This window comes from Panicum virgatum, chromosome 1N (assembly GCF_016808335.1).
Source record: "Panicum virgatum strain AP13 chromosome 1N, P.virgatum_v5, whole genome shotgun sequence".
In the NCBI taxonomy this organism is placed as follows: Eukaryota; Viridiplantae; Streptophyta; class Magnoliopsida; order Poales; family Poaceae; genus Panicum; species Panicum virgatum.
Window position 1 is genome coordinate 53,138,194 of NC_053145.1, and position 19,323 is coordinate 53,157,516.

At 47.9% G+C, this 19,323-nt stretch overlaps 3 protein-coding genes across 3 annotated transcripts; all 3 read right to left on the minus strand.

The window, feature by feature from the left end:
- Positions 1-1,080: 1,080 nt before the first annotated feature.
- Positions 1,081-1,826, minus strand: LOC120653664 (vacuolar iron transporter homolog 2-like). The gene has a single exon (XM_039931357.1). The coding sequence runs from the start codon at positions 1,824-1,826 to the stop codon at positions 1,137-1,139; it is 690 nt and encodes a 229-aa protein (XP_039787291.1). The 3' UTR covers positions 1,081-1,136.
- Positions 1,827-3,396: 1,570 nt separating this feature from the next.
- Positions 3,397-8,415, minus strand: LOC120656620 (autophagy-related protein 13a-like). The gene is made up of 3 exons (XM_039934780.1): positions 7,043-8,415; positions 4,112-4,287; positions 3,397-3,919 (listed from the first exon to the last, which is right to left on the minus strand). The coding sequence occupies exons 1-3, from the start codon at positions 8,216-8,218 to the stop codon at positions 3,628-3,630; spliced, it is 1,644 nt and encodes a 547-aa protein (XP_039790714.1). The 5' UTR covers positions 8,219-8,415; the 3' UTR covers positions 3,397-3,627.
- An 8,208-nt stretch (positions 8,416-16,623) lies between these two features.
- On the minus strand, positions 16,624-17,636 carry LOC120654174 (RING-H2 finger protein ATL74-like). The gene has a single exon (XM_039931718.1). It carries the CDS (start codon positions 17,483-17,485, stop codon positions 16,940-16,942), a length of 546 nt encoding a protein of 181 aa, XP_039787652.1. The 5' UTR covers positions 17,486-17,636; the 3' UTR covers positions 16,624-16,939.
- Between the last annotated feature and the right edge of the window lie 1,687 nt (positions 17,637-19,323).

A 19,323-nucleotide genomic window follows, 5' to 3' on the forward strand; every position in this document is an offset into this window, starting at 1 on the left:
TTTAGCTTAATTTGAGTTTTAATTTGGCGGTTCTGTCACGGGACCGGAGGAGAGGGTACGTGTTAGGCGGTGGTACTCGAGGACCGGAGGAGAGCTAGGGTGCGTGCTCGCTCCAACACACGGAACATGCGGTGCCGCACGTCGTGTGAGTGTGCCTGACTGCCTGTGCCGAGGTCCCGCTCTGGGTTCTCCAAGTACGTACGTACGTGCCGGAGCCATGCCAGTTGAGCCCGTGCTACCGTGTAGCACGCTCCTAATACATCAATACAACAAGCTAAGAAAATTGCGATGGCAAAGATTAGCAAGCCGTAAAACGGACATTGATTGACATCAACTTTCATAGAAGTATATATACTAATGTTAATCAATGTTGATCTCCTACTAAATAAGCCCAACGGCCTTTTAGGCCCTTGATCCGCGCCCTGATCGGGGGCGTCCAACCCTTAATGGTTAGTGGGCCCCCGCTGTACAGCGCTAGATTAAAAGAGGGTGAGGGGCCGGGCACACAGCACGAGGTTCGTCGCGCCGCCAGCACCCTCACCCACATCCCTAAACCCTAGCCGATCTAGAGGGAGCGCTGGAGCAACGGGAAACCCCACCTTCATCGCCTTCACCGCCGCCAGCTCTGTCCCGTCGTCGCGGCCAGCGACCACGACGCCATCGCTCCGGCATCGACTTTATTGCACCAATCGTCGCCGCCTTTGAGCAGATCTCATCAACGAACCCGTGATGGCTGGACCAAACTCTTCTGCAGGCACTGAAGGTCCTCTATCTCGCTCCTCTCTCTTTTCTCTGTGTCATCGTTGTAGATCTAGGACTTTGTTGTACTCAGATCAAGAAAAAAAGAGAAATCCTACTCGATTCGTGCACTGTGTGATCCTAGAAAGTAAACACACATAAGCTGTCGTCGTATCCTCAGTACGTACGTACTACTACGTAGTAATAAGTTCAGTGCTGCCACTATGTCCCAAGTCAGACCATGGACAATGCAACAAGTTACACAAGTTTTGTACTAGTATCTAACGATGTAGTGCAAAGTGCGTGACGGGCCGAACCATTCTACCAAACCCCGTGCCCATCATCGACATACATACCGATCGTTTTATTTACTGATATAGATAGAGGACACGATTGATTTACGCGGACATGACCTGCGTCTTGAACGCCAGGCTGAACATCTTGAGCACCGCGAAGGTGACGGCCATGGCGAGCCAGCCTCCCAGGAGCACGCGGGCCCCGGAGCGGACCGCGCTGGCGCCGCCCAGGTACGCGCCCGCGGCGCCGAACCCGGCCAGGCCGAGGCTGCTGGAAGCGCACACCGCCGCGACCCTGGCCGCCCAGTGCCGGAGGAACCCGCCCGACAGCAGCGGCAGCGCGGCGCCCGCCGCGAACGCCAGCGCCGACGCGCCCGCGGCCTGCGCCGGGCTCGGCAGGCCCTCCTCGGCTTCCTCGCTGCTGCTGCCGTCGCTGCAGGCCGGCCGGCCGCGCTCCGAGTGCGCCACCTGGATGTCGTACTGCGCGTACACGGACACGAACTCGCCGATGGCCATGCTGCAGGCGCCGGCCACGAGCCCCGCCAGGCCCGACACCAGCATCGCCCGCGCGCCGCCGTTCACGGCGCCCACGCCGATCATGAGGGATGCCACGGAGACGAGCCCGTCGTTGGCGCCGAGGACGGCGGCGCGGAGCCACTGAGCGCGGGCCAGGTAGTTGACGCGCCCGTCCGGCCCGTCGTGGGCCGCCGCCTCGACGTCGCCGGCGACCTCTCCGTGCTTCGGGTTGGAGGGGAACTGCGGGGCGAGGTCGGAGCCGAGGTTGGGAGCCATGAGATTGGAAGCACGATCGCGCAGGCGCAACGGGATGGGCAAGGAGCAGCTGCGCTGCGAATCGAGAAGAAGGTAGGCGGAATGTGGAGGCCACACGCTCCGATCCGGTGGCGGTATTTATAGGGAGAAGGGGCTTTCGGGATGGAGGATCCGCTTGTGCGGGCCACACGCCTGTTCACATTCACAACGACCACTGCAAAAGTGGGCGCTTCGATTCGATTTTCCCGGGCCCTGTTGAGCCGGGTGCATGCCTCGTGGCTTGGCTTCCAATCCAACTCCAACCCAAACAAATCCTTGCGCTTTTCTTCATCGCGAGTAAAAAACGAGAGGAAAGAAATGCCCCAAGTTTGTATGGAACAAAGGAGCTACTCCGACGTTCCTCCTTTACTAGCTGGGGAAAAGCTAGCTGGGACTAGGAGACAGGTGTTCGAGCGCTCGGTGCCCGCCGGTGGCTGGACCGTGGACGGCCGCGGGTGCTCGGCGGCCAGGGTCGCATGGAGTTTTTGGCGATGCAACCGGTATCCCATGGTGTTTTTTGGACCGACTATTGACTTGCCCAGTTGCCCTTTTTAGTTCATTTCTCTCCTGTAAATTAAATTAATTACGCGGCAATATCATTCACTTCGTTCGGCTAGCTGTGGCTGGCTAGTTGGTGCTAATTTGTTGTGAGAGAAAAACACTGCTGGCTAGCTGGTGCTGATTTGTTGTGAGAGAAAAATACTGCTAGCTGGCTGGTGCTGATTTGTTGTGGGAGAAAAGTACGGTTGGCTGGCTGATGCGAACAGAGCGATTGTGATTTGTTTCACAATTTTGGATCAATTCAATGTACTAAAATGTATGGATATCGCATCCCTACTCGCGCTTCTCACTTTACAAATTAGACAGTAGTGTTCATGGAACTTACTGGAGCTCACACAGCACAGCTTATCTCATGAACGATCTGTTATGTCACAACAAAGTGCGTTTTTACTGGCAACACGCAAACGGGATAGAAAATTTCGGGATAGTATAAAGATGCGCGGTGGCGCTTTATTCTGAGAGATGTTTCTTCGAAGGATGTCACACGTCTAATAAAGAGAGAATATAGGATGCTAGTGAGAATTGGCAATGAGCAACGAGCTGTTGGTTGCATCTCGGACCTTCGCCTTGGAATGAAAAAGTAATTACCTAAACTGGGATTGATCACACGGGATATGAATGTAGAAGCTGAAAGATATACGGAAATCAACATTCCTATACAGTTAATAATTTGCAGCTTTTCGGGGGCATTCACACGTCCAAAAGGAAGAGAGAAAAAAAGTTCACAAAGGTTCCATTCTCATTCAACCGAAAGGAGAACAAAAATGGGATAACTGAGTACGGCCTATGCATCTGTTCCAATCACAGTAAGCAAATCCCAGTGCCACCATGAACATAGCTAAATTGATGGAACAAACACAGAGACTTAAGACAGGATCAATAAACAGTTAAGTCTAGAACATGCTAGATGATTTCACACGCCTATATTCTAGCGGTCACAGGTCCCCCCCCCCCACCAGGCATGCAATCTGTTCTGCTCGTATACAAACACTATGAACAAAGGTTGGCAGTAGTCATGCTTCAGTTTAAGTATGAGAGGCAATTTCCAGTTTTCCACAATAGAATCAATGCCCTGGATATTCTACTTCAGAAACAAGCGCCAGTTGATTAGTTATTTACATTGACAAGTCTAGAATAAGTTGCCAAACCTCATCATGTAGTAAACTCTACAGTTTGGATTCTTCACCGGTTAAAGAATATGGAATCAAGGGCAGCATTGACGCTAGGGTTTATCCAATGAATCCTGCAGCTTAGATCTACTACGTGCTAGCAGGTTCTCCTTTATTTCTCTGAATGATTCAAGTTCCTCGAGTGCATCAGATGTCCTGCGGGACATGACGGAGCTTGTGCTTGCTGCTTCAATAGATTCAGCCCTTGATGTATGAGTTGAGTAGCTAGAATCTCGCAGTGGACGTGCAGACTTTAGCAGGTGGACAAGATAACCGACCGCAGCGTCTTGTGATTTATGGGATGAGGAACCTGCCTGATCACCAGCGTCCTTCCCACCACTACTCCTGTAAAATGCATGCAACAGAATCAGAAAGATTTACTCATGTGGATTGCAAAGGTTCCCAAGCAGTATGATCATTGGACATATAGAGGCAGCCCATGTTGCTTAAGAAACACATTGCATAAGCAAGTAAAAAAATCAGTTTGCACATGAGTACATAATGATCCAGGAAATATGAAATAGGAGCTGAACATACCCTGGCCGGGAATCTGGATCAACATCATCCACAGCAAAAGGAAAATCTGCGTCATCAGTATCATCCTGCATAGACAATCTGCTTGAACTTCTCGAGAACCCAAGTCGTGGTGAACCACTAGAAGAGAAGACACCAGAGAACCTGCCACTGCCAGATTCATCCCTACTGTCTTTAATCTGCAGGCAGAGCAAAAGTATTAAAGCTAAAAAATTCAGTGAACATGTAATACAATTCAGGCACTCAGCATTGCTTTGCTTTGTAAGATGCACTAAATGATTGTCCAATACATCTTGGTCAAAATATTTGACATCTTGGACATGCACGATCTCCAATGAGTACCTTCGATCACTATTTTCTACAAAAGTATATTTAGAAAATCCAATAACATTATGATATTATGAAAGTATGTTTCAGGACAAATATACACCTAAGATTTTTCGTGTATCTATTAATATATACTGTTTTTTATGGTCAAAGATTCTCAAGTTTAACCAAATCTTTTCAAAATGTAAAGTGTCTGTAACATGAGGTAGTAGATGAATTGCATGGGGCAAAGAGTAAAATAAACAGCTATGCCAAATCACAATTCAACAGGAAACAGAGTTCCATGAACAGGTTGCAGAGCTTGCAAGAAAAATAAGGAATTAGATGATGATAGTAAATCTAAAGGTATTGTCAAGGCGTAGTTTGTCAACTAGTCACAAATAGTATTCTGGTTACAAGTAAAGAAGGATATATGGAAAAGAAGTTATAGGGACTGTCAGAAGCACAAACAATCTCTTGATTGTTTAGTATGCCATGAGGCATCTTGTCAAGAATTAAATCAGCTTCATACATTCCCATGGCAGCAGTTTGGCCATGACTTCAAACTATTTCTACTATCATAGCACCCTGACTAAAGGTTGTACCCAGTGCGAAAGCTCCCACACAAGATGGGGTCTGTGGAAAGAATTCCTAATATTCAAGCAATGAAAAAATAACAACTTCAAAGGCATCTTTTTCCTGTTTTGCCTTTTGCCTAATCAATTGAGTAAACATGTTAGGACATTATAATTCCTGCGCCTGAGAATACATGGACTTTTATTTGGAGTCATAGGATGTAGCAAGAACATGGAAAATAACACATTCACTGGCAAAAGAATACCATTCTTTGTACCTAACATGGATTGATCAGAAATTCTGACGGGTCTCTAATTTGACAGTTTAAATTCAATATGTCTCTAGTCCTAGCAAACTATGCAAGCTTGGCTAAAATCTTTACATTTTGAAAGGATCTGGTCAAACTTTAGAATTTGAGCTGTAAAAGAATACACATGCATTTCTTCCATGTGTGTCTAAAATATTTGAGAATTTGAGCTGTAAAGATCTGGTCAAACTTGAGAATTTGAGAATTCAATAGTCTGTAACATACATAGATAACAAACTTGAGTTCAGAATCGGTCGATTTCAACAATGAAATTTTATTCCTGGTATGTCTAAAATATTTCAAAATGATCTTTAACTTTAACCTTACCATCAGCTAGGGAGAACAATCTAAAAGCTCATTTACATGTGACTAAGAGGCAAAAAAACTAGTAACAAGGCATACAAATGGTTCTAGCAAACAATTCTGAACATGAACTTAGGCACTCAATTACTCAATTATACATAGAGGGCGCCATCGAGAAACTAAATGTCGATCAATTTTTTAAGATTTATCATGTTGCTGCATACTGCCTGCCCGTATGAGATATGAATAATTGAATATCGTACTAAATGGCCATCAAACCGAATCACCAGCTAAACTTCAAAACAATTGCATAAAAAAAAAGAACATGTCATTTGTTGCTAGCAGGACCTTAGAAAATCGTAACTATGCTATACGCATGCTGGGGTTAATCAGGTGTGTAACAGTATCAACAAAATCAAATTTGGTGGACCTAGACAGGGAATGTCTAGCCCACGAATCAGCCTCACAGGGGGGCCAAAATACACTGCACTCAGCCTGGGAAAGCCAAACCATGGCTTTGATCCAAACATTGTCCTCACAGACCACACCTATGTTCAACGACCAAATTTTGGCCAGGTTGCTCCAAGTGCTCATCCAAACACAGCCTAAAGCTGTGGAGGGCGAAATACAGAGAACCCTGGCAATTTTTTTACATGGATCGAATTTTACAACAGTGAATAGGATCCTAACTACAGATGGTCTCATGTTAAGGGGGAGGTCCAATGAGTCTGTATTACTGTATTCACAAGTAACTATAAAGTTCTGAAATTTGACAGAAAAATAGTTTGGTTTCAAGCATACCAGCTAGGCAGTACAGACTGCTAGTTCATGGTGACTACATACATATCCAAAGAAAGATGGTGGGATTTCAGAGTGCCTATCATCTACAATGGGTGGAACATTTGGAAGGAAAGAAACATAAGTATCTTCCAAAGTGGCACAAGAAGTGTCCTTCAAATAGCAAACCAAGTTCAAGACTACATAGGGCTAGTGGAGACGTAGTTTAGCTGCTATAATTTTAGCATTGCCTAGCTTTCACCTATTGCCAATTTGGTTACAGTGGTCAACTTCTGCTGTTGCTTTGGGCTTGCTATCCCTTTCATGTCTAAAATCAGTACTGACCTTTCTAGATAAAGAAAAATGTTACACTTATTAGCCTCCAACAAAAATGACAGCCCTTAAATTGAAGGTCTGACGAATGAAGAGAAGAGTCAATTTTTAACAATATGCCTTTCTGATTTTGCACAAATATTTTCTCTACAAGTCTTCCATTAAGAGCCCAAAAAATAGTGATACTCGAACACTCACTGCACTATCATACCAAGGCCTCATTCAATTATTCAGATATGATACTTCTTTAGAGTCTATATGCTTCCATCTAAGCAAAATAGCAAATAAGCAACATCAATTAATGTTAAGGACAAAAGCAAGCAAGCAATCACCTTTGAACCAGACGGCAAGTTAGCATAGAGATTGCCCATCCGGATGCCATCCACCCTCTTGAACGACCGATTGGCCTCGGTGGGGGACTCATGCATCCCTGCCTCCCCCCGCACACTCTTGGGCGAAGGTGGAGGAAACATGAAGGCTCGAGTGGGTTCCGACATGTTCCGATGGTGCACAGGGCCCCTGCTACCGCCCACCTGCGGAATGCTCATTGGCGCAGTCTCGCCGCTAAACCGCGAGTGCAGGTATCCAAACGTGGGCGGCGAAGGCGTAGGGGACGCGTAATGTGTCGGCGGCGGCGAGAATTTTGCCTGCTGCCCCGGCATGTGCGGCCAGGGCACAGGCGACGCCCAGCTGTTGGGGCGCCGCGATGGCTGCGGGAAGGCCGAGCCGGCGGGCTCCGTGAGCGAGGCCGGGAAGGCGCGCATAGGCTCGGCTGCCGGGCTGCCAACGTAATCCATGATGATCGCGGCGGGCGCGAGGGAGGTGACATCGAAATTGAAGGCGGCGAGGCTGGGGCGGTACTGGACGGAGACGACGAGGCGGCCGAGCTGGGTCTCGACGGGGGCGAAGCGATTGGTGCGCATGGCCGCCTCCTCGGCGCGGGAGAAAGGCGCGGCGAAGGAGCCGACGCGGTGGCCCATCTCGTAGTTGTAGACCTGGCCGGAGGACGCGCAGAGCGTGCGGAAGGCACGGTACGCCGGGAGGAAGCGGAGCGCGGCGTAGAGCGACCGCAGCAGCGTGATGCAGCGCTTGTAGGCCCGGTTGACCGCCAGCCCCTCCCCCACGGCCGCCGCCGCTGCGGCCGAGGGCCAGGGCTCGCACGCCACGGTCCACCGCTCCACCACCTCCTCCGCGCCGGCGCCGCCGCCCGACGGGGCCAGGTACACGTCCACGACGAGCGGCTCCCCGGGGGTCGGCTCCGGCAGGTTCTCCGCCGCGGGCGGCGGCGGCGGCGCGTGGAGCGGCAGGTGGAACCACTGGTCCCGCCTCCGGAACGCCGCCGCCGACGAAGACGACGCCGGGGGCGCGGGCGCCGAGGCGTGCGGGCGCGGCGACCGCACCGCGAGGATGGCGTGCAGCGCCTTGTGCAGGAACTGCGGCACCATCAGCTCCGCGCCCGCGCGGCCCCCGCCGCCGGCTGCGCCCGCCGAATCCGACAGGCTCGCCATTGCCGATCCCGATACCGGTCCCTCCCCAACCCCGCCCCAGCAGCAGCAGCAGCAGCAGTAGTCAAACTCGACCGCGAGCCGCCGCTCTGCATGGCTGCATAAATCTGGGCACTGCGGGTGGCCTGGAAGCGCGATCGAATCGGGACGGAGGGAGGAGAAACAGATCTGCGAGACGGGGTGGGGGGGGGGGGGGGGGGGGAGGGGAGCTCGTGGGGCAGCCGGCCGGCCTGGGATCGGACGAGGAGTCGTGAGGGATTGGGGATGGATTCCGCCCCGGTTTTGAATCAGGCTAACGGGTCGCTGTTGGTGCCGTCACGGCACGGCACCCACGAATTATTACTGGTATTATTTTGGCCTTCGAATGATTTGGCGTCTACTCTTGCTGGTTGCTGCGTCTGCGAGGATTAAAGTGGCGAGGGATTTCCTGCTTCGCTATCGCGGAGGTTGTTGGCTTCGGTGATAAGCAGCGAAAAACGGACTTTCCTTGCCATTCGGTCCATTGGTTTCCTAGTTTAAATAGAAATCTAATTGCAGTTTCGGGATTATATAATTCGGGACACATTTGTAAGTTTAGGAATAATAAGTACAAGATGAGCTTGTAGCATAGTGATATTGGGTGTGTTCAGATCACTATGCCAATTTTTTTTGAAAGGGAATCTTATTAATTTAGAGTATTAAATAAAATTTAGTTACAAAAATTTTTGCACGGATGGATTGTAAATCGCGAGACGAATCTAATGAGCATAATTAATTTATAATTAAACTATAATTAATGAATGATTACTGTAGCATCACTGTTGCAAATCGTAGATTAACTAGGCTCATTAGATTTATCTCACGATTTACAACCTATCCGTGCAAAAACTTTTATAAATAAATTTTATTTAATACTTCATGCATGTGTCCAAATATTTGATGTGACGTTTTTTAGTGTAAAATTTTGGGATCTAAACCCACCCATTCAATATGGTGAGGGTGTCTTCCCTCCCCGATCGATTTTTTATAAATGCAATATTAAGTTTCATAATATTTGTATCGGGCCTTGATCATTTATTACACTAACTTTATTTGAACTCGTATGAGAAAGATTATTCTATAATAAATGTGAACTTTCGTACTTAGAACAGTGCATCAACGTATCAAGAGACTAGTGGAGTGAAGATATGGTTTGATAGCAGGCCCACATAGCTAGAAACTAAAAGAAGTGATAAAAAGAAAGAAAAGGAAGTTGTTTCACTATGCTGCCTCCAAGAATGAGTATCATGGTACGGGGTGGTATGGAATGCCATCACTGGATGGAGAACACTATAATGAGAAAAACAACCATACTATGATTTATCTACTACTTTGGCTACCTCCAGAAGTTAAGTTATTACTGAGCTTTTATCAATGATACACTCATTTTTTTAGATTGGTGGAGTTCAAACGATGGCCCGATCAGCTATTGAGTTAGAGTTAGTGCAGTGAAGGCTCTACTCACATCCAATGCTAGTATCTTTAGAATGTGTCCTCACCGTGGGAAGTCAGGGTGGGCATGCAGTTTTTTCGGAACAATTCGGTCGGTATCTCAGTTTTTTCAAGAAATTCGGTTCTTAAGAAATATGAGTCGATCAGTTCCAATAAATTTCAGGAACTGAATACTTCGGTTCTCGGTTATTCCGGTTTGGTTTCGGTTCTAACCAAACTAACCAAAATTTGTTTGCAGAAGCTAAAATAACAAGAAAAATATACATGTTTTATAGCAAATTTAGACAATACTTCCTCTACTTTAGAGTATAATGATTGAGAAGGAAACAATAATGATATAATAAGAGAAATACATAGCAATTGAATATATGATATATCACAAATAAATTATATATACTCTTACAAAATGCAAGGTTTATGTAATTGGGATCTTTCGATTAATTCAGTTAACCGAGAGTAGGAACCAAACTTTTTCGGTTATTTCGGTGACATAGTTTCCGGAAGCGAATAGGGAACCGATTTTTTGGTTTTGGTTATTTTGCTTCGGTTCCGATTATTTCGGTTCTCAGTTAATTATTCCCACCCTGAGTGCAAAGGTACTGAGCGGGACAATCCATGTTAAGGCGGCTGATGTGACTCCAAGCCGGCAAGCTGGCAACCACCTCCTCAAAACACACTGCATTGGGATAAAGCCACATGCTTAATGGAAAACCGAGATGAAGGCAATCTAGGCAGCGCTATTTCTTTTGAAATACAATAGTACAAATAATGCTATTATGCAGGAATCCAACCACGACAACATCACTGCTTTCCCATCGTGATCAAGTTGTGAGGCAAAGGCAAGAGTGTGTCAAACAACTTAACAGTTCTAGATAGATCTTTAGCTCATACTCGAATCCGGAGGGCTTGCTTCTTCTTTCTCCTCCATCTCCACCTCTTCTTTAACTTTTTCTTCTCATCTTCTTCCTTTACATTTGGGCTGTAGGGGGGCTCCAGCCCCCTCTCCCATAAATCTGCCACTGATCCTATCTGCCCTGCTCCAAATGAAATGCTTGGCAGAGGCAACTATCTTTCGTGCTATGCCATTCGATAGCTTTAGAAAGGTTGCCGTCGAACGTGTTATTTTGGATAGTGACTGTAGACTCGTCTGGTTTCATAGCAACAATATTTATCGAAGCGTCCTTCGGAGATAGCACAACAAGCTCCCTCGTGAAGTAGTCAAGCATGCACCAATCACAGAACACAAAATGTAGTGTCATGTATGGTTTGTGGCTTCAAACAGGACGCTATATATTGTGTTACGTGAAGTATCCAAATGTGCACCGGTCACGAGACCCACAGGTAGTGCAGCTCTTGCATTTTGAGACAGAGTCTCCTAGGCACTAAGCAACCGTTTATACTGTTGTTGCTTCCTCCCCGCGGGTCTCGTTGGTAGGGGTGGTAAAGGGCCCAACATTTTGAACTAGGAAATCTAAGGATCGGGCCCTAAAAGGGCCGGGCTCTAAACATATGTATTTTTGAACTAAAAATTTTAAGGGCTTTATTGGACTGTGAAGAGGCCATTAGGGCCATGGCCCATTACCACCCCTACTCGTTGGCGGACAACTTGCTTCCTCGCCTCGGGTCTCATTGTCGGACAACAAAAGGGGAGGATGTCACTTTCTTAGGGCGTGGGGTAGGTGTGGGGAGGGGGGCAAATGTACCCCCAACACTGATCCGGAATGTCAATGTTTTCACCATCCATCCCAAGAGGGTGTGTGCAAGTTAGTCAGTCCCGTACATGCTGCCTGGTTCCCATTAGCACAGTAGAATCTGCCCATTTCCCAGTGCGAATTGCGTTGCCACAAGCAAAAGAACTAGCAATAATTTCACCATTTTGACCTGAAAAGTAGACACTAATACACCAGCAAGTTACATTATTTTAACTGGAGAGGTGGAAAAAATAAGGGTGAATTAGTGCTTATTAGCAGCTAATAAATATAAAGATAATAAGTAGTTGTGAATGAAATGAGCACTGCAGCTCAACTCCTAAGCATAGCAAAATGTTCGGTTTTGGTCAGCGAGCAGCTTAATCCCGAATATGTAGGCGATCTTTCAACATCATGTAAGTAAGGAGATAAGTCCCTGTGCACGGCTATTGCTGGATTGCTAGCCAGGTTCTTAATTTCACCAACATGATGTTGAGGAGATAAGAGTACCATACTTAGAGCAAGGTTGGGCGAGTACCAGCCAGTTAAAGCCCCGATGGGTGTGCTGATGGGGTGCGGACATGCAGTAGTGAACCTGAGAGAGGTCATGTGCAAGCGATGGTCATTCCCAGCTAATTCTCAGCAGAACACAACATTGCACCTTACTAGATCAGAGAGTTGGTTGTTGAATGTTGTGGCACGGTGCCAATCAGCATCAGTAGTGGAAGGAACCTCACTCACCTTGCTAAGCTAGCTACTAGTAGCTGAGAGGATATTGGTTCGACTATGGCTCCTTGATGATAAATCTCAGTAGCTAAGTTTCAGAAGCGATTATAGTTTCAGTAATGGAAGAACTACGCAGAATATTGACAGTAGCCAGTCTCTCAACTGTTTCCATTCGTCTCGCATTTGCGGAGAGTGTTCTCCCAAGAGATGGTCCCGAACTTGACCTGTTCTCCTCCAGTGAAGCCCACATATGTGAGCTCTCCTGCCCTATCCCAAGAAGACGCAAGGGGGGCGCATCACCTTGTCTTGCAGCATGGATAGTGCTTGGTCTAGGATGGCCAAGTCTCCATCCGCAAACAGCACGCGCCAGTTCTTTATTGTGTTGATCAATCTTCTCAAGAGCAGCTTTTTCCATCCACATTTTGTCCTAAAAGCACATTTCATTATTAAGGGCATGTTTGGCATGGCTCTGGAGCTGAACTCCAGCAGCTCCAAACAATTTTGTAGCCAAACAGTCCAAGCACATTTCATTATTAAATTTCCATAAGCACCACATCAATGCGCCCGAGAACCTATTCATAACCTTATATTTATTGTTGCTAACGCACCAACGGGCTATAGGTTCATAGTCATTACCAAAGTCAATATGAAAAGTATCAGAAAGATAGGAGCAGAGCACTTTGGCAACACAACAGCCAAAACAAGCAAGAAGTATCATCAACATTTAGCACTCTTGGCTAAATTCATTCTAGTCAAAGTTTTGTTATTCGAGAGCAACCAGAGGAAGGTATGAATGCGAGGAGGTACACAAATATTCTGTAATGAGTTTTACGAAATGGAATAGATAAAAAAAAAACCAAACTCAAGTGTTGGACACCTTGAACAAAAACGAAATACGGCCAGCCCACCACCGGCAATATCTGACGGAGGCGGTGACTCTGGTGGGGCATGATAGGCAGCGCCAGTTTCTTCATCGAAGCGTGCTTGTATTCTGCCCAATGGGCAATGGCAGCAAACTACCTGAAAATCACGTAATGGTAAATTACAAAATAAAACTAGAATGCAATACATAAATTTTTCATGAATATGTCCGTGAATCATGTAATGAGCATCATTCTATTTTCAAATCTAACTTACCCTGCGATTCCGTCGCTGGTTTGAACTGCGCGTGATTTCTCCGGACTAGTGGAGAAGCACATGTAACAAAAATATATTGAATAAGAATTTTGTATTTACATAAAATTATTAAATAATAATTTTTTATTTTAAAAAGATCTAGTAAATAAAGTTTATATAAAATGAATGATGGCAAAGGGACTTGATGGCTGCTAATGTGCAATTTATCCGCTGTAGACGTTATAGGTCCAGATTCAGTTTTAACCTTTTTTGCGTTTTTGGGTTGGTGAACTGCGAGTGCGAAGGGGCTTCAAATCAAATATGGGTCGGCGCGGCGTGAGACCAGGCACTGTCGTGCGCGAACGTTTGTTTGCGATGTTGGACTTGGGTTCTTGCCGGGACGGGGGCCGGGGAGGGAGGATGCTTCCAAGGGAGTGCACGATCTGCGAGGGGGGGAAAAAAAAGGGGAAATCTATCGATTCGCTCGTTATCCGCGGCCGCGCTTGCGTTGGCGTGTGAAGAATCGCAAGACGGCAAGAGCCAAGAGTGCTTGCTTGTCCGTCCGTTGGAAAAGGCGCCGTGTGCTCGCGTTGGACTTTTGGCCGGCATGGAGATGGAATGGAGACATGGAGTTGAGTAAGGTCTACTAGACTCTAAAGCGTGTGTGTGTGTGTGTGTGTGTGTGTGTGTGTGACGACGCCAATTGTAGTTCCTGTGCTCTTTGGAGTTTTGTGTTGTCGTTTGCAACAGTTTTTGCAGGTTTTCCACTCTTCCATTCCATCCTGTGTTGTCATGCAGTGGCGGTGTTGACTCCGTTAGTTATGAGCTCCAAGCTTGCCTCCGAAGCACAAATTCGCCAGCCTTTCTCACACGGTGACACTTGTTCGGTCCAGAATTCTTCTGCCTGTTCCAGCTCATGTAGCCTACTACTACAAATAAACGGCACTGCAACTAATTCACGTCATGTAAAAAAGAAAGTAAAGAAGAGATGGAGTGGACTAGTTTGATATATTGCATTAATGTGAAACCGAGAAACATTTCCAAACTTATATGTCATCGGCTTCCAGACATGGGCATGCGGTACAAAAATCTTAGCAAGTTTAGAATAACCTTTAACCAAACGAGTGCCAAAATTTATAGGTTTGCCTATATATTAGCATGCCAATATTTTGGAAGCGAAGCACTAAGACTTTATTCCAATTCTACGGAAGAATACCAGATTGATCCAACTGATAAGTATTGAGGTGTTGGTAAGAATTCACGCAAGGCAATTAACACCCCCAAACCGGTTTGAAGACGTCGTGTGTTTGGACAGGTTAAACAGAATCCTTATCTCTCCAGGCCACTAGCTCGAAGTGACAATTTCCTCCCGTTAAATATTCTTTCCCGCCTATCCCAAGCCTTCCCCCAGCTCCATTACGCTATTAGGAGACGATTCCATGTCATCTTCGACAAGGAACACCAGTCGTCAGATTTTAGGTACGGCAGAAGGATCTACGTAGTTCGTCAGAGAAAAGATGGGGAAATGGCACCTCCGATCTCAACGCGCGCCTCATGATCCCAATCAAAGACACCCTGCCGCCAAATGTGTGGCTGAAGAAAGACACCGGACCCAATCTGCGCCTCCCGTGTTTGCTTTTGCTTTAGCTACGTGTTGGATTTGTCCATTGTTAGAGTGATTATTTGGTCCAGCTGCTCCAACCATTAGAATGCATCTAATCTAAGCAATCTAATACCCCCTTGAAACCTTTTTTTTAGCAGGCTATGTTAGGATATACTCCAGCTAAATGATTGTTTATTCGATGATGCACTAGGACCGCTCTGTTGATAGGCTTGCATAGTCAAATCCCTCAGGTTTCGTAGGCCCATGGCAACTGATTGAACTGAGACCGGGGGAAGGAGCCGTGACAGGTCTGGGGATGGAGTAGAATGCTACTGGGCGTGGGCGCGTGGCGATCATGTCGTGGGGGCACGCTGTTTTCAACCGGCTCTACCACCTCTACCAAGGATATACTGTCAACTTTGGTATCTGCGGGCGTGGATGATGATGATGACTTGCGACCAAACTAATAAAAATGGGGCAGGGCATGGTTGCCTTTTCTTCTACAAACACTTTGCGACCAAGCTTGTGATACGGCCCCGCACAGGCACGAAGCATGGGCTTGCATTGGGGAGTTCGATCAGGAACGGGAGCGCACCACGCCAGCAGCAGAGTTTTTTATTTTTATATTATTTATTTTTCAGATCTAAAACTTAAATTTTTGGTCTGAACACTAGACAGTACATTTTCAAAAAATCATAATTAATTTATATGAATTTGTATGGAGATAAATTTTATATAGAAATTATAGAAATCGACAATATCTACAACTTTGTAGTTCAAAATTATTTCATTCGAAGTCATCTTGGTGCTCAAATAATTGTCACAAGCTTCAGATCCAAAATTAAATTTCAGATCTAGAGCATTTATCAATTATTTGAGCACCAAGATGGCTCCAAATGAAAAAAAAATTGAACTACAAAGTTGTAGATCTCGTCAAGATCTATAATTTTCATATAAAGTTTATCTCCATTCGAGTTCATATAAATTAGTTATAATTTTTTGAAAATAAGCTGCCCAGGTCAAAAAAAAATCCGCCGGATGAAACGGCGATAACATCGCTACAGTCCCCTACCGCCGATTCTGGCGACAGGAGGCCAGATCTGCAAATTTATTTTTGCAGTATATATTTTTGAAAAATTGAAAAAAAAATAAAAAAAGCTCCCAGCAGCAAGTCCATCAGAAATTCAGAATCGAAACCCGGATTGTTCATGGACGGAAAGTGTGAACAATAGAGAGGCCCACTATCTGGGCCTCGCTCTTCGGCGCGCGTGTCCGCCTATACCGGGCTGGATTATATCCAACCAGAATTTATAAGCGGCCCGCGAACGCCAGAATTTCACCAGACTCCGACACCAGGATCGCTGTACCCAGCAAGGATACAGAAGAAGAACGAAGCGACCACCGGAGTCGTGAGGAGAAAATGGACGGGGAATTGGAGAGGACGGCGACGATACTGGTACAGGTACTCCGCCCAGCGACCGAGCACGAACAGTGCCCTGCCTAGCTACTACGCCGGACCCCCCCCCCCCCCCCCCCCCTGGCGCCCCTGCCCACGGACCGACTCCACGGCGACACCATCGCCGGACTCCGATGCTTCCTGCCGCGCCAGAACCCAACCGCGCCCACACTCCGGTCGTAAAAGCGGGGCGCGGGGTGGCCCACCACCACCAATATTCCCCGCAGCGGCGGCAGAGCCCTAGGCCATTCCCTGCTTTTGTCATCTTTCCAAGCTCTCGTCGTCACCCTCCCTGTCTGTCCCCAGGGAATCCGGGGCGGCGGCATGCGCTGTCAACTCCGCACTGCACTGAGCGACTCAGACCACGACGAGCTAATCGGCCTGCGTAATTGCAGTCAATTCTGGTAGTACAACGACCTAATCCCACAGTGCGAGCTCCGCATGACATGAAACACAGATAACTCGATCCGCATGCGGCAGCAAGAAGCCGGCGGTGAATTTGCATTGGTTTTAAGCGATAATGAAACGAACGCCATGGATCGGAGGCGCCGGAGCAAAGCTTGCTCCACCAGAACGTACTTGCCGTCGCTTCTTGTCTGCGTCGCCGACGGAGCGCCGCCCTGTGTGAAGAAGGCACGGCGGCACTGCAGCAGCCTGGCTACGGGCTACGGCTCTCCCGCCCGCGGCGGCCGGTACGGCGCGCGGCAGGTGGGGCAGGACGCGCGCGCCGCGAGCCAGCCCTCCACGCAGGCGCCGTGGAACCCGTGCCCGCACGCCGGGAGCACGCGGACGCGCCCGCCGCCCGCCAGCTCCGACAGGCAGATGGCGCACTCCGCCTCGGCCCACGCGCCCGCTGCGCCGGGGGCGCCGGCGCCTGCCGCCCCGGCGCCCGCGGCGTCGGCGGCGCTCGTCGGGAGCTTGGGCTCGTCCGCCCGCGCCCGCGCGGCGCGGCGGCGCGCGAGGCAGCGGAGGACGAGGCGCGCCGCGCCGTGAAGGGCGAAGGCGAGCAGAGAGACGCAGGCCAGGATGATGAGGATGGTGGCCACGTTGGAGAAGAAGGCCCGGGAGCTGGCGTAGGGGCCCCACGCCCCCGCGCCGGCAGCCGCGGCGGGAGGAGGCGGCCGAGGCGGAGACGGTGAGGAGGCGATCACGGCCGCCGCCGTGGCCTTCGTCATGGAGGGCGAGGCAGTGTGGTTGCTCGTGCGCGCCATGGCTTCCTCTGGGCTGGCTGGCTGGCTGGCCCCGTGTTCTGGTGGTGTGTGGAGGCAGTGTGGCAACTAACTGACACCCGCGATCGCGAGCGGGCGCCGCTGTCCGAGTAATTCCTTTGCCTTTTATGCAGGAAGCCGGAAGCGGGTGCTTCGTCTTCCCCTGGTCTTGGGAGTCGGTACTTGGAAAAACCACTAGTCCACTACCACAGTGCATCACCTATCTACTATCTACTGAAACGAACTGTCAAAGCGTGCCTGTGCGGCCGTGCCGCTTCCGAAAGCAGCATTTCTCTTCAGAATACGCGTAATTTCACGTAAAAAAAAGGAACAAACTGGCTTTGAACATGAACAACATGACAAATTGACAATCACCCAGGCTCGCTGGTTTTTTTCAGTATAAAACTAGGCGTCAGTTGGGCATGAATTCGGCTGCAGGACTCAAAGATTTTGCTTCCCTGAAGCAGCAATTGACAGTAGATTAACTCCGGTCAATGTTTGCATTCTCCTGTACCAAGAAGGTCCCATGGGCCGATGGGCGACAGGTCTCGAACTCCTCTATCAAACTTTAGGCCCCTCGTCCTCATCGCCTTTTTTTTTGCGAAGGGACAGGAAGCCCTGGGAGCACTGTTAAATCCTCATCGCCTTATCGAAGGCATCAAACAAGAGGGAAAAGAAGGGCAGGCTCTTTGGCCCGGTTCCCTACGATTAAAGTCGCGAGCGTTCGGTGCGCCGTGCGCGTGGCCGCGGGGGCTGTTACACGTCGCGATTGCGCCACCAACGGGCGGTCACGTCGTCAACGGCGTGTGACACGGAAAAAATATTCGCTGCATCATCTGCATCTGATAAACTTTAAAATAAAAAAAACTATTTTCGTGTACTTTTTCTGGCGCTATATCTTCGAAATAAGATCAAAGGTGAGTTTGCCCTGTTTGGTTTGAGGGACTTTTGTTGAAGTCCCTAGGACTTATGGGACTTTTAGTGATTTTTTTAGGGTAGAGACTTTTTTGAAGAAGACCCTCATGAGAAGCTTTTTAGGAATTTTTTTCTACAATTCCACCTACTGCCCCCTACCCTATCCGCATGTATGTAGGGAGAAGAGGTAAAAATGTCTTTTGAACACATCATTTAATGAGGTTTAGTCCCTTTAATCATTGAAAACAAACAGGGTGTGACTTTTTTTTAGACTCAGGGTCTTTTGGAGGGGCTAGAGTCTTTTGTAAATCAAACAAGGTCTAAGTAATATTTTCTCCCCGTGACACATAAGCTGGTACTAAGGCATGCCCCATCATCCTAATAGTGAGGGTGCGTCCATGAACGTGAGAGTCTGTGTTTGTATTATATTTTTTTTAAAAAATAACTAGATTGTAGCGTGGTTATACGAATACATTAGTAATGAAGTGTTCCCTCCATAAACTTATACCGAAGTGAAAAAAAATACCTATCAGTCTTTCACAAAAAGCAGTCCGACTACCTAGCGCGTACAGTAATCCGCAGCCGTAGCTGTTTACCTTGTGGTGTAGTGTACTACATATTCAAGATTTTTCTCAATAAAAGAATAGGATATTCAAGATGCAACGGAACTACTTCTTCGGTACACCGAGCTACATACGGCGCGAGCAGGCGTGGAGGTAGGGTGGTAAATGGCTTTGAATTTTGATTTAGATAATTTAAGAGCCGGGTTCTAAAAAGATCGAGTTCTAATCCTATACAATTTGAGATAAAATTGTATAAGAGTCATGTAGATTATGAAGCATGGCCTATTACCACCCTGCCACGGAGCATCGGCGCTGCACGGCATTGTCGGCGTAACTCGCAGTGTAGCTGCGACGGGTGGCAAT